Source organism: Rhinolophus ferrumequinum, chromosome 28 (genome assembly GCF_004115265.2).
Source record: "Rhinolophus ferrumequinum isolate MPI-CBG mRhiFer1 chromosome 28, mRhiFer1_v1.p, whole genome shotgun sequence".
NCBI lineage: Eukaryota > Metazoa > Chordata > Mammalia > Chiroptera > Rhinolophidae > Rhinolophus > Rhinolophus ferrumequinum.
In genome coordinates this window covers 12,832,663-12,847,701 of record NC_046311.1, presented here as the reverse complement: position 1 = coordinate 12,847,701, position 15,039 = coordinate 12,832,663, and the positions used below count along the sequence as shown (strand labels likewise).

The 15,039-nt window shown below is 47.7% G+C and overlaps 1 protein-coding gene across 1 annotated transcript; it reads left to right on the top strand.

Annotated features, from left to right (window-relative positions):
- The first annotated feature begins 1,479 nt into the window (after positions 1-1,479).
- On the top strand, positions 1,480-12,740 carry SELENOS (selenoprotein S). The gene is made up of 6 exons (XM_033100380.1): positions 1,480-1,633; positions 2,299-2,433; positions 3,700-3,806; positions 10,381-10,470; positions 10,554-10,632; positions 12,145-12,740. Exons 1-6 carry the CDS (start codon positions 1,558-1,560, stop codon positions 12,222-12,224), a joined length of 567 nt encoding a protein of 188 aa, XP_032956271.1. The 5' UTR covers positions 1,480-1,557; the 3' UTR covers positions 12,225-12,740.
- The last annotated feature ends 2,299 nt before the right edge of the window (positions 12,741-15,039 follow it).

Sequence of the window (15,039 nt, the reverse complement as noted above, 5' to 3'; positions counted from 1 at the left end):
GCCGTTTGGCCCCAACTTGAGTTCATACATCTTCAAAGGTTGCGATGACAAGTTTAACTACACCTTCCTCCACCCCAATGGACGAAGCTGACCACAACGCAAGACTAAAGCAATGTACATCCTGGTTGGAGATCCAGCTAAACAGGATCTCGGGGCTTCTGTCTACTCTAGACTCTGCCCCTTGGCAGCTCCTCTACCGGTGTTTATCTTCTCAGATAAACTTTCTAACCTCTTTTCCTTAGGCCTCATGAATGCTTTCACAACCCGCGAGTGAGTGACCACATTATTCATGCTTTTCTTTGCCGTAGCCCGGGAACTCCAGTCCATCAGTAGCAATCTCCTATTGCTTTCTGAGCACACCGCTGAAGAGGTCAGTGCGCTGTCCCCAGAGCCACCCCCTTTGGGGAACTTCTAGGCAAACCAGGCGTGGAAGCACTGGCTGTACTCAAGGTTTGCACCCTCCGATGTCATCTGTTCACTATTTTTTCACATGTTAATAAACATTCAAGTAAACTTGAAAGTACAATTGGCTTTATTAAGCGATTCATGAATCGGGCAGTATCCCATCTAGCAACTAGGAGGGCGCTCAGAGGGCTTGTAACAAATGGCAGATTTTTAAAGAAAGAAAGGTGGGACAAGGGAGCTATTAGGAAGGGATTGGGGGGGCATCTTTTGGAAGGAAGGGAGTGGCAAGGGTTTTCATCATGCAGGTACACGTAGCCTCCTGGTAAGGATGGAGAGGGATGTGACATTACCTGTCTGGTGCTGGACCAGCAATTTTCAGACTAAGATTGTGGTTCTGGAAGACGTTGAAACAATAATTAGGTCAGGTATTAAATCTAGGTTTGGTATAGCCTTCAGCACAAATGACACAATTTTGTGCCTATAGTTTTCTCTTTAAAAATTACATTCCTAAAGGTCAGCTTTTGAGACAGCTAGGTGTGTTCACTTCAAAACCTTTTCCAAAAAAAAAGACCCTCCAAGTCAAATTTCAAATAGGGTAGTTAAGATAGGACTCAGAGAGGTAGTGACAGGTGAGGAATGGAAGGGGGTGGAGGAGGGTTCTGCAGGCAGAGGGAACACGGCACTATTCTAAATAACCGTGAATGTCTTGTGACAGTAAAATTCAATGTGGAGCCAGTGCTATTGTAATTCTTTCCCAAGACGTTTTGATTCTGGAGGGGAGGAGAGCCATGAGGATCAGCCGGACTCTCATCCTGAAAGATAACACCGGCAGCGGGAGGAGGCTGTCCTGCTTCAGTATAAAAGTAAACATTCAAGTAAGTCGACCAGGAGGTCAGTGACAAGGCCTCACTCAGGCCAGCAAGGAGGGCTCACGGCTCCCCAGTGCCCGGCCAGCTCTGGGGTTCTGGCCACGCCCATTCCGGCTCGCCCCGCCCGGCCACGCCCACACCGGCCACGCCCTCGCTGCGATAGGCCGAGCGTCGGGGCCGGGCCGCCGAAACCCCGCCCCCGGCGCGCCACGTACACCTAGGGACGGGCCGGAAGGCGCAGGCGCAGGCTGACGCTGCTGGTCCTGGCGGAGCGCCGGCGGCCATGGAGCGGGACGGGGAGCCGCTGTCCGCGCGGCCGGCCGTGGAGGCCGAGGGGCTGCACTTCCTGCACGTCACCGGTGAGTAGCCGCGAGCCGCGCGGCAGCGGGGTCGCGCCGCCATGTTCGGTGGGTCGTCCTCCGCTGCGCGTCCGGCCGGGCCTGGGGAGGCCTTGCCCGGAGCCGGGTGTAGGCGCCTCACTCATGTCCTGGCGGCAGGCCGAGCGGACGCCCAGGCCCTCCCGGAGCCGCGCTTCCCTGGGCGGCGCTGTCGGGCCATTTTTGCGCGACCCTTCTACTTTGTGCCAAGCAAGCCCTTCCGGTCGCAGTTACTGGGGTCACGGGGCCGTTGGCGTTTGCCTCCAGGCCTCCACGCACACACACGGACTCCACCCCACTAATAACACCGTGTCAGCCCGCCACGGCCTCCCCTGTCTGTATGTGCCCTGGGTCTGAAAGGCCTTTGCCCTCCTGAAGGGTCGGATGACCTTCTCTTCACCCCCCAGAACCCCGCTGCCGGTCCCTGCAGCCCCCAGACTTGCCCCCCTGACTCCCCAGATGGTTGAGAAGTCCCTGCTCGGCGATCCCTGAATTGTCGCGCTTCTCGCTCCTACTTTACCTGCCTCCTTAGGCCGTTCCTCAGCTGGACCGTGAAGGTGTTGAGGGTGGGCGTCTTTGTCGCGTTTTATGCGAAAGTCCAGCACTAATATCATTGTTAGTTTCTTGAAAACCGTGTTTTTTTCCAGTGGGCTCCCTGCTGGCCACGTATGGCTGGTACATCGTCTTCAGCTGCGTCCTTCTCTACGTGGCCTTTCAGAAGCTTTCCACCCGGCTGAGGGCCCTGAGGCGGAGGCAGCTGGACCCAGCTGCGGCTCCCGTGGGTTAGTACCTGAAACCAGAGAAAGGCTTCACACCGACTTATTTTAGCGTTTCAGAGTTAGTCTGTTGTTCAGCTTGAGAAGCACGTGAGTCTAGTGTGTATGGGAGGAAAACCGTGTTAGGCTTCTGGAATTGATTTTGGTGAATGGGCTATAGACTTGTTTTTAATTTTAGAGATTTTTTTTTTTTTAATGAGATGGGAAACCTGCCTGGTGGTGTGTGGGTTGTATATCTTGTTGGAGAGTGTTCATTTCTAGGGTGGATTCAAGTGGAAACTTCCCAGTTTCTCCATATTTGTGGGTCTGTCTACTAACTCTTGAGTTATCTCTAGGAGCTTTGTGAGTGAGGAGGAACTCAGCCTTCGTTTTCCATGTTCACTGTGTTTTGATTTTCACAACGTACTCATCAGACCTGATTTCAGTTGGCACTTGGTTGTTTCAAAAACTTACTTCCTCTGAAACAGTAGCCTTTTCATTAGTTAGAAGCTTCGGTTTCTGAGGACATACCCAAAAGAAATGTGAAGTGCTTTGAGACTAGCAGCATAATTAAACAAATACAAATCCCCATTCATTTGAGTCACCGTGGTTACTGAGGTTGGGGAGGAAAGAAAATGTCACGCATAGAAGTAGTCTTAGTGGAAAGACTTAGAAAATTCCTTCACTCAGACATACCTCTCCTGTCCCGTGAAACCCCGTGGTCCTGCCATTCTTCCTGTCTTTGTGATCGTTGGTGGTACATCAAACAAACTACAAAGTACAACTGTAAATCCTGCATAAGAGGCAGGTTTTCGTGACGCGAATGCCCATGGTGTTGGCTGACAGCTACAGCCATGTCCACAACCCAAGTGCTGACAACTGCAGAGTAGATTGAGAAGATGATAGGATGAGCACCTCAAAACAGGACTTTTTATGAAGCTCTGCGAAAGTAAGTGTGTAGTGAAAGGTATTGTGCTGTCCTGTTTTCAATTTTGTTGGAAAGATTAGCTTGAAAAACTACAAGTGACTGATTGTATTGTAAGGGTGATCCAACAGTTGGAAATGTTACTGAAATTCACAAGTCAATAAAGTAGAACTACAGTTTTGTTTTGTTTTTAAAGATAAAGTTCCAGTCATCTCTGCCACTTCCCCTCCCCCACCGCGCGCGCGGGCGCGCGCACATACATACACCACCCCTGTACTGTTTCGTATATTTCTAATAACATGGACTCTCAAGAGTTCTCATTTATGTTATACAAGGTGCTTTAGCTCACATTTTTTCTGTCGTTCTAGAACCTGACATTGTTGTAAAACGACAGGAGGCTTTGGCAGCTGCCCGTTTAAAAATGCAAGAAGAATTAAATGCGCAAGTTGAAAAGCATAAGGAAAAACGGAGACAGGTATGAACTGGTTTGAGTTTGAATGTGTGGTTTTAAGAAATGATAGTTTGAAGCTTAGTGGGTGAAAATTGTGTGTGTGCGCGTGTGTGCACACACTAGGGCAGGTCCTGGGAACATCCAGGTGTTGCAGAATCATTGTAGTTTAGTATTGGTCAGCGTTCTTTCCTTGTGCGATTTCTTAGTGTTTAGGGGGAAAATACTCATAAAGGAATGTGTCTTTTATTTATGTTTTTGCTTTTTGGTGGTTCCCTCCCAGCAGTTTTTCACCCAGAGAAACTGTGTGGCCAGGTGCCACGCCACCAGACACAGAGTCAGCTCCCTGGTCTGTTTCGAGCTGTGTGTCTCACACAAGCTGGCTTGGCAGCGCCACTCTTCAGTGGCCCGAAGGAGAGCCAGGGGAGGGTGGCGCTGGGCCTGGCCCGGGGGCCAGATGGAGGTCAGAAAGATGTTTTAAAGGCTCATGGATTGGTGGGGGTCCTAGGGGGGTGCGGGAAGGAAGAGCCAGGATGCTGTGGACGTGACCCGGGCGGCCAGGTGGAGGATTGTACTGCTCTCGCCCGGAGGAGCTCCCTATCCAGAGCGGACCCGGGCTGGGTGGCGGGAACACAAGTGGAGACTCTGCTTTCTAGTTCCAGTCCAGGTGTTTCTGGGCCCCTCCTCGTGCCCTCAGAAGGCAGCTGTGCCAGCGCTGAGGCAGCAGAGAAGTTAGTCTTCCTGGGGCTCTCGCGTGTGGCTCTGCTGTTTCCAGGCTTTCTACCGCTTCCTGGTGGGTTTTGTTTCTGCCAGTCTCCCCAGTGTGGTTCGGCACAAGGGAAGGACAGAACAAGGCCACGCCTGCTACCCACACTCGCCTTCCTTCGTCACCCTGTCTCAGCACCCTTTTTTGCATGTTCAGTTGCTTGTCCATCTTGCACTGACCTAAAATGTACTAGCACATTCCTATTACTTATTTAATCTTTCCAATCATAGGAGGTTAAATAAATTCACGATATAAAAACCTGTACCATGAAAACTAAGTCTCTGCCCTCCTTGTTCCCCCACCTGCTGCTGCCCAAGTATTCCATTAAGCTTTTTTAGGTATTTTTTCCAGAAATATTTTATCCACATATAAACACATGCATAGCTCTTTTTTCATAGAAATGGCAGCATAGTATACATATATGCCATTCTTTAAAAATTTAAATTCTTTTCAATTACAGTTGACATTCGATATTATTTTATGTTAGTTTCAGGTGTACAGCACATAGTACTTAACAAAGTGATCTCCTGATAAGTCTCGTCCCCACCTGGCATCATACATGGTGATTACAATGTTATTGACTGTATTCCCTCTGCTGTACTTTACATCCCGTGACTGTTTTGTAACTGCCAATTTGTACTTCTTAATCCCTTCACCTTTTTCACCCATCTCCACAACTCTCCTCCCATCTGGCAACCATCAGTTTGTTTTCTGTGTCTATGAGTCTGTTTCTGGTTTGTTCATTTATTTTGTGTTTTAGGTTTCACATATAAGTGAGATCATATGGTACTTGTCTTTCTGTGTCTGACTTATTTCACGTGGCATAACGCACTCTAGGTCCATCCATGTTGTCACAAAATGTAAGATTCATTCTTTTTTATGGCCGAGTAATACTCCGTTGTATATATGCAGCACCTCTTCTTTATCCAGTCGCCTAGTGATGGGCACTTAGGTTGCCTCCATGTCTTGGCTACTGTAAATAACACTGCAGTGAACATATGGCTGCATATATCTTTCAAAATACTGTTTTGGATTTCTTCAGATAAATACCCAGAAGTGGAATTGCTGGGTTATAAGGTAGTTTTATTTTTAATTTTTTTAAGGAACCTCCATACTGTTTTCCATAGTGGCTGCACCAGTTTACAATCCCACCAACAGTGCACGAGGGCGCCCTTTTCTCCACATCCTCGCCAGCACTTGTTGTTTGTTGATTTATTGACGATGGCCAGTCTGACAGGTGTCATGTCATATTTCATTGTGGTTTAAATTTGCATTTCTCTTTATGATTAGTGACGTTGAGCATCTTTTCATGTGTTTGCCATTTGTATGTCCTCTTTGGAGAAATGTCTACTCAGGTCCTCTGCCCATTTTTTAATTGGATTGCATGCTTTTTGGTGTTGAGTTGTATGGTTCTTTATAAATTTTGAATATCAACCCCTTATCAGATGTGTCATAGGCAAATATCTTCTCCCATTCAGTAGGATGTCTTCGTTTTTTGGATGGTTTCCTTTGTTGTGCAAAACCTTTTTAGTTTGATGCAGTCCCATTTGTTTAATTTTTGTTTTGTTTCCCTTGCCTGAGGAGATACATCAATGAAAATATTACTAAGGGTAATTAATGTCCAAGAGTTTACTGCCTGTGTTTTCTTCTAGAAGTTTTATGGTTTCAGGTCTTACATTTAAGTTTTTAATCAATTTTGAGTTTATTTTTGTATATAATGAAAGAAAGTGGTTTAGTTTCATTTTTTTTTGCATGTATCTGTCAAATTTTCCCAACACCATTTATTAAAGAGACTGTCTTTACCCCATTGTATATTCTTGTCTACTTTGTCATAGATTAACTGACCATATAGGTGTGGGTTTATTTCTGGGCTCTATTCTGTTCTCTTGATCTATGTGTCTATTTTTATTCCAGTACCATGCTATTTTGATGACTATAGCCTTGTAGTATAGTTTGATATCAGGTAGCGTGATGCCTCCAACTTTGTTCTTCTTTCTCAAGATTGCTGTGGCTATTCGGGGTCTTTTGTAGTTCCATATAAATTTTAGGATTATTTGTTCTAGTTCTGTGAAAAAGGCCATTGGCATTTTGATAGCGATTGCATTGAATCTGTAGATTACTTTGGGTATGGACATTTTAATGATGTTAATTTTTGCTATCCATGAGTACGGTATCTGCTTCCATTTATTTATAATTTCTTCAATTTATTTCTTCAATGTCTTATAATTTTCTGAGTACAAGTCTTTTACCTCCTTGGTTAAATTTAGTCCTAGGTATTTTATGTAATTTTTTTTTATATATGCAATTGTAAATGGGATTGTTTTCTTAATTTTTCTTTCTCATAGTTTGTTATTGGTGTATGAAACTACAACCCATTTCTGAATATGAATTTTGTATCCTGCCACTTTACTAAATTAATTTATCTGTTCTAATAGTTTTTTGGTAGAATCTTTCAGGTTCTCTCTATATAGTATCATATCATCTGCAAGTAATAGTTTTACTTCTTTCTTTCTAATTTGGGTGCTTTTTATTTCTTGCCTGATTGCTGTGGCTAGGACTTCCAGTACTATGTTGAATAAAAGTGGGGAAAGTGGGCCTCCTTGTTTTGTTCCTGATCTTAAGGAGAATGCTTTTAGCTTTTCACCATTGAGTATGATGTTAGCTGTAGGTTTGTCATATGTGGCCTTTATTATGTTCAGAGATTGCCACTTTGCTCAGAGGTTGTTTTTCTAGTATTATTATTATTAGTTTCAGGTGTACAAAACAACATAGTGATCAGGCATTTACATACCTCACAAAGGGATCACCCCAGCAAGTCTACTCCCCATGTGACGTTACAATACCATTGACTACATTCCCTATGTTGTACTTTGCTTCCCATGACTCTATATTTGCTCAGAGTTTTTATCATAAATAGATGCTGGATTTTGTCAAATGGTTTTTCTGCTGTTGATATGATCATATGATTTTTATCCTTCATTTTGTTTATGTGGTGTCTCATGTTAATTGATTTGCGGATGAATCAACCTCGTATCCCAGGAATAAATCCCACTTGATCATGATGTATGATCTTTATAGTGTATTGCTGAATTCGGGCTGCTAATATCTTGTTGAAGGTTTTTGCATCTATGTTCATCATATTATAATTTTCTTTTTTTATAATATCTTTGTCTCGTCTTAGAATCAGTATAATGGTGGCCCTGTAAAATGAGCTTGGGAGCCTCCCTTCCTTTTGAATTTTTTGGAATAGTTTGAGAAGGTTAAGTGTTAATTTATATTTGAATGTTTGTTAATGTTTACCTGTGAAGCCATCTAGTCCAGGACTTTTGTTTGTTGGGAGTTTTTTGATTATTGATTCAATTTTGTTAGCAGTAATCGATCTGTTCAGATTTTCTGTTTCTTCTTGATTCGGTCTTGGAAGATAGTATGTTTCTAGGAATTTGTCCATTTCTTCCCGATTGTCCAATTTGTTGGCATTTAGTTGCTTGTAGTGTTTTCTTATCATTTGTATTTCTGTGGTGTCAGTTGTCACTTCTCTTTCCTTTCTGATTTTATTTATTTGAGTTCTCTCTTTTTTCTTGAGGAGTCTGGCTTAAAGGTGTATCACTTTTGTTTATCGTTTCAAAGAACCAGCTCTCGGTTTCATTGATCCCTTGTAGTTTTTTTTAGGCTCTATTTTGTTTTTTCCCACTCTGATCTTTATTATTTCCTTCCTTCTATTCATTTGGGGCTTTGTTTACTGTTCTTTTTCTGGTTCCTTTAGGTGTAAGGGTAGATTGTTTATTTGAGATTTTCCTTGTTTCTTGAGGGCAGGCCTGCATCTCTATGAATTTCCCTCTTAGGACTGCTTTTGCCGTGTCCTATAGATTTGGGGTCGTTGTGTTTTCGTTTTCATTTGTCTCAAGGAGTCTTTTGATTTCTTCCTTGATCTCATTGTTGACCCATTCATTATTTAGTAGCATGATACTCAGCCTCCATGTGTTTGTGTGTTTTTCAGGGTTTTTTCCATTGTAATTGACCTCTAGGCATAGCACTGTGGTCAGAGAAGATGCCTAACATGATTTCAGTCTTCTTAAATTTATTGAGACTTGTGTGGTCTATCTTGAAAAATGTTCCATGTGCCCTTGAAAAGAATGTATTCTGCTGCTTCGGGGTGAGATGCTGTTAAAATATCAATTAAATCCATGTGGTTTGATGTGTGATTTAAGGCTGCTGTTTCCTGATTGATTTCTGTCAGGAAGGTCTCGTCATTGATGTCAGTGGGGTGCTAACATCCCTTACTATGACTGTTACTGGCAGTCTCTCTGTTTATGTCGTTCAATATTTGTTTAGATATTTAGGTACTCCTACTTTGGGTGTGTAAATGCTTATAAGGGTTATAATCTGTTGTTGGATTGATTTCTTTATCATTATGAAATGTCCTTCTTTGTCTCTAATTGTAGTCTTCGTTTTAAAGTCTTTTTTGTCCAGTATAAGTATTGTTATCCCAGATTCTTTCTCATTTCCATTTGCATGAAGTATCTTTTTCTATCCCTTTACTTTCAGTCTGTGTGCTTTTCGATCTGAAGTGGGTCTCTTGTGGCAGCATATGTAAGGGTCTTGTTTTCTTATACATTCAGTCATCATAAGTCTTTTGATTGGAGCATTTAACTCATTTACATTTGAAGTGATTATTGGTAGGTACGTAGTTATAACATTTCTTGTAATGGTTTGGTGGTGATGAAGGCCATTAGCTTTTTCTTGTCGGGAAGCTCTTGATCTGTCTTTCGATCCCAAATGATAGCTTTGCTGGATAGAGCAATCTTGGCTGTAGGTCCTTGCTTTTCATCACTTTGAATATTGCATATCAATCCCTGCAAAGTTTCTGTTGAGAAATCAGCTGGTAGTCTTACGGGAGCTTACAAAACACTAATAATCACCTGAGATTGGACTGCCTTGCAGTGAGCTCAGCTCTCGTTTGTGGTCTCCGGATTTGTCAGCTGCGTTCCATTCTGGTGTTCTCCATGTTAGCTAGGAGGACGACGCAGCCTTCAGGTCCAGAGATGGCTTCTTCTCGACCTCCTGTCGAGCAATGAAAGCTCCATGTGATAGGTATTTGGGTTTAGCAGTGATGGATCTTGAAAGCCATGGAGAAATGTTCTGGATCTGTGCTTTCTAAGGCGTCTTCTAGCATGTACTTGTAACCTTTCAGTTTAATTGGAACCAGCAAGAACTGCAGTTTGGGTGTGAATTCCAGTGGGACTGAGAGATTTCGTGACCTTTCTTGGGCTGCCAGGCACGCTGCTCTTCCAGGAGCAGGAAGCAGAGGCACAGATCCAGCCGGTGCAGTTTCCCTGCCGCCTCGGGAACCTGCTCACTGATTACGGGCTTTCTCCAGGGCTCGTTATTGGGCCTAATGTTCTGCTGAGATTCCTTTTCCCTTATGTTTTCCATCGTGCTTGATTTCCAAACCACTTTCACATCTGCTCTGAGAAGCAGAGGGGGTGAGTGGCTTCCCTCAGGGACACAGCCAGGTAGCAGCAAAGCAGGCCTGCCACCCACATCACTCCAAGTCGGAGTTCTCCCACGTTGTCCAGAGCGTCCTGCCACAGGCGAGCTTCTGACTGAATCCGTATTCTTTTCTCCGTGACACTTTGGGCTTTCTTTACTAGGGTACAAAACCAAAGGTTCTGTTTGTGAATTAAACTCATACCACTAAATACAAGTTTTATTAACTGAAGAAAATGCAGGGGAAAGGTAGTTTGCAAGGACATTTCAATTAAAAATTGCCAAAGTTCCTATTTTCTCTGAGATAGATGGCTGTTTCTGCATTCACTCTGTACGATTCTTTCTCAGCTTGAAGAAGAAAAAAGGAGACAGAAGATTGAAATGTGGGATAGCATGCAAGAAGGAAAAAGTTACAAAGGAAGTGCAAGAAAGCCTCAGGTGAGTTCAGACTGGCCTCCCTGACGTTTTTGAGGCACATGAAGACTAGTTGGATGGTTTTAAGCCTGTGTGTATTCAAACAGGAAGAAGATAGTCCGGGTCCTTCTGCTTCATCAGTCACCCCGAAACGAAAATCGGACAGAAAGCCTTTGCGGGGAGGCGGTGAGTACAAATATTAAAGCTTCTGAACAATGCTTAAAGCTTGCCTTTTAAAAACAAGATTCCCAAGTTTAGGGTTATAATGATTAAATAAAAGAAGCAGAAGCAAAGCAACCTTCAGTGGCTGGGAGTTCAACCTGCTGCCCGTGGGTCAGGAGCAAGGATGTGGGCCGTGCCTGCTCCAGGAAGCCTGTAACCTTCACCTCTGTCTAATCAGTGCAAAAGGAAATGTTCAGTAAGAAACTGCCAAAGGAAGTCAGTGAAGGCCGCCACCAGTAAGTCACTGGCATGACCGCACTTATACTGTGGTGCCGTGACAGCCCTGTGAGTGCCGCCGTGTTTGTGGCAGATAACGGATAAGGATCCTCCGGGGCTTTTTACTTCAAACCTCCCCGCCCCCCGCGCCCCGCCCCGCCCCAGGTGATACCATAGCCGCCTGTCTCCATCCCATCCTTGAGGGCTTTCACGACCTTTGGGGATGGGCCTCACACACAGTGACAAGCAGCGGTGCTGTGTGCTGTGCTAGGAGCTCTGCATTCATCTGTGGCAGGGTGGGCGGGGGACAAGAGGCTGTGTGGAAACCAGTTCTGGCCCGAAGGCTTTGTGTTCTCACAGAGGAGAGGGCCTTCTGCCGCGGCAGGGGTCTGGGGGCCTGGGTGGCATCTTGGGGGACCGTGGGGAGACGAACACAGTTCCTAAGGCGGCACGGGTACAAGCTGGGTCACCCTGAAAGGCTGAGCTCCGACCCCCTTTGCAGCAGGAACCCAAAGCTGGCTTTCCACAGGGGAGTGATGTGTCTGAAAAGAAAGGCTATTTTCACACTTTCTCGTGCTGGAAGCCTTCTTCAGAATGAATAGGGGTGACATTTCAGAGAGTGTAAATTGTAGAAAGTGTAATGCGTGACATGCTTTATGCATGGCCTCTCAACAGTCTAGACCTGGGTGCTTTGAGCTAGCCTGGGCTTACAAATAAGGAAACTGAGGCACAGGGAGTTACAGCCCAGAGATCCCAGGCCAGGAAAGGGCAAAGCCACCTCATTGAAGCTGTCACTGGCCCTGGAGCCTGAGCACTCACCTGGTCGCCAAGTGTCTGTGCCGGTGGATGACCTTTGTGACCTGTAGGAACTGCCAGGGCCATGCTATTTTCATTTTGTTAAATGTGTTTCTGTAGCTTGAACAGTCCTATTTGAATGTGTACACGTTATTAATACGTAGAAGTAGTAGAAACCTTCATAGACTTATATCCAGCCATCTTGAGAGGGTTTTGGGGGGCAAATGTTTTCTGTGTTTTGGGGAGTTAAGACCAAGAAGCTGAATGGCTTTCATTCCTACCAGAAAGTCAAGCCAAAGTGCAGTCACAGTGTGGAGTATTTTTTCATATGGCGGCTAAGCGTTTATGAAACTGTCCGTGAGAATCGAGTCCGTATCTTTGCAGTGCCCGCCCTGCGTGTCAGGCTGCCAAGCTCGTGTTTGATACCGACTTCCCAGAACTGCTCTGCTTCCTCTCTCCTGCCAGGTTACAACCCTTTGTCTGGTGAAGGAGGCGGCGCCTGCTCCTGGAGGCCTGGACGCAGAGGCCCGTCAGCGGGCGGATGAGGCTAAGAGTCTTGCTAGTGTCTCTTCTGACCTAGCAAGAGCAATCCTGACCCCTCGATTCAATTGCCTTACGCACGCTTTTCACAGTGACTAGCCAAGGGGACATGGGGTTTATTTCTGTTCTTACTACACCTGCCTCTTTAAGGGTTGAAGTCAGCATAGGGAGTAGACATTGGCACTAGCCAGCAGTGGCAGTTGGTCACACTTCACTAAAGCCAGTGACTGTTGATCTTGTGGGTGATTGATTGATTGCTAGTGGTAGTCAAAGGCCTCGGGGTGAGGGGTGATGGTCATCGGAGAGCCCTCATAATGCCCCTCCCGTCGGAAGTCCTTGCTGGTGGGGCAGTCTCTGTGACAGGGTGCGTTGAATGATGTGTTCCTTGTAAATGGTGAGCCCACCAGCAAGGATTACTGAAGCAGACAGTTGATGGGGTTGTTTCTGGATATTTACTTTCATGTACAGAACTTTGTAAAAAGAAAAAAGAAACTGTAAATATTAAAAAAGATTGCAACGACCATTTTTAGCATCTTTATTAAGAAAATTCAAGGAAATGTCTTTATGAACTTGAATCTCTCAAACATTAAATGACTATTTATCATTCACAACCTCCTATTATTACTTCTTTCCCGGCACATGTGCGTCTCCGCAGTGAGCATGGCCCATGGCACCAGTTGTGGTGACTTCTAGAGTTGGCAGATTCCTTGGGGTTTATTCACAAGATCTCGGGCGCTTGGAGTTGAGTACCTAAATGAATGGGATCATGAAACGTCTCGTCTAGAGGTGCCTTGGCCCCCAACCAGGTTTCTAAGAGCCCTATTGGTCACCAGCACCCGGACACCCCACCCCCAGCCGCCTGCACCCTGACTCACTTGGTACAGTCTTACCTGGTGGCTCTGTCAGGGGGCTGCGGTCATAAAAGGCCAGATAGGAAATATTTTAGACTTTGCAAGTGGCATAGTCTTTGGTTTTTACATTTTTTAAGGATTGTTAAAAACATTAAAAAAAGATTCTTAGCTCATGGGCCGGATTCGGCCTGTGTGCTGTAGGTGGCTGTCCCCCGCTGTCAGTCTAAGTGATGAGAAGGAACAAAATTAACCCGCACAATAGCTGGGCAAGTGTTCTAGAAGTCCTGGGCACCCTCAGTTCCCCGGGTGCCCACAGGTCCCCGCAGGGTGGTCTAACTCCTGCTTGTTCTCAGTCGGAAACCGAAAGTGAGCGGGAGTGCTGCCGGTCAGGATAACCTAGCTGACTGTACACCTACAGTGACAGGGACAGCAAGTTACGGGGTTCATGTCATTTAGAAAGGCTTTCCCGACGCCAGGATTCCCCCCATTCTATTAGTCCCTTTTTCATTTTTAAACATCCCTGCGCTCCGCACACACGCATTGGGGTGTCACACGGGTGGTTAGCGCGTGGAGGAGGGGCGGCTGGGAGTGACGCCCCCACGCCGAGGCCACCCTCTAGGATCACTAGACGCCGCCTCGCCGGAGCGTGACCCCACAGACCCGCCTGTCCAGGCGCTGGGGCCCCCTGAGCATCCGCGGGGAAGGGGGCGGCCGGGAGGCTTTGCCGCCTGGGCTCGTGTCCGCAGGGTCCTTGTGTTGCCCGTAATTAGCACTTTCATTGAGAAAACGAGCGAAATAAAGATATGCGTATAAACCTGCAAAACTGCAGTTTCCAAACACGTGGGCGCCCTTTCGCTGAAAGCGCTTTGTCAGACGCTGCAAAAGCCACTCTGCGCAGTCCCCGTGGGGGCCGGTGCGCCTCCCTCACCAACTGGGTCCCTTCCCCAGACACTGCGGCGGCGGCCAGAGGGGGTCGGCGGAACGGGAACGACGCCCCCGCGCTCAGCCTCAGGTACCTGAGGGACCACCCGGAGCCGCCACGGCGTCGCAGAGGCCCCGGCGGGGCGCAGTGGCTGTCCAGCCCCCCCACCGCGGGGAGACGCGGCCAAGCATTACGGGGCTCCTACTACCGAGGCCGAGTGCGGGAGAGCGAGGTCGGCGGGGTCTGCACCCCCGCTTCCGCTCACCGCGAGGGGCCACGGGCAGAGCGCCCCGCGCTCCGGGAATGTCTGCCGTGGTAGGGCAGATGGGGGGGGGGCGGGCGGGCAGGCAGGCGCCACTGGCATCGGTATGAGAAGCCCCGAGGGGGACACGGGGAGGCAGCAACCCGAGGGGCGGCGTCGGGCGAGGGCGACCGACAGCCCGGGAGGAGCCTGCAGGGTGCGGTCACCACGACCGCTCCAGGGGCCTGGGGCGCGGAGCACACGGGTGGGGGTCCTGGTCACGGCCCGGCGCGCAGACCCAGGCAGGCTGCTCCAGCAACAGGCAGAGCGGGGCGGTGGGTCGTGGTCAAGCCCAGAGGCCGGCGCGTCCAGAGAGTCAGTCACCCTCTTCAGCCACAATCGCCGCAGAGTGGCCGCTTATCCGGTGGCGGAGGCGGAAAATACCAATTTCGGACGAAAAAACTTAGCGCGCCTATTGATGGGGCCGAGCCACCGGTTACGGAGGCGTCCTGGTGCCCCAGCACCACCCCATGGTCACCAGCTCCGGGAGCCATCTGGTCGACCCCCCGGGCGTGGTGGCTGAGCGGGTGGGGGCTGGGCGGGCCCAGGCCGGTCCGTCCGAGTCTCCGGAGGGAGACTTAGCAGAACTTCCGCAGAGGCGCCCCCGACGGCGGAACGCTCGCGGCCGCCCTCCTCGGAGCTGCCCGCGCTGCAGGCCAGTCCCCGGACGAGGGACGCTCTTTCCCTCTCGGCGGCCCCAGTCGGCTCCCTCCGGGCGGTCCCACACCCTGACCGGGAGTTGCACC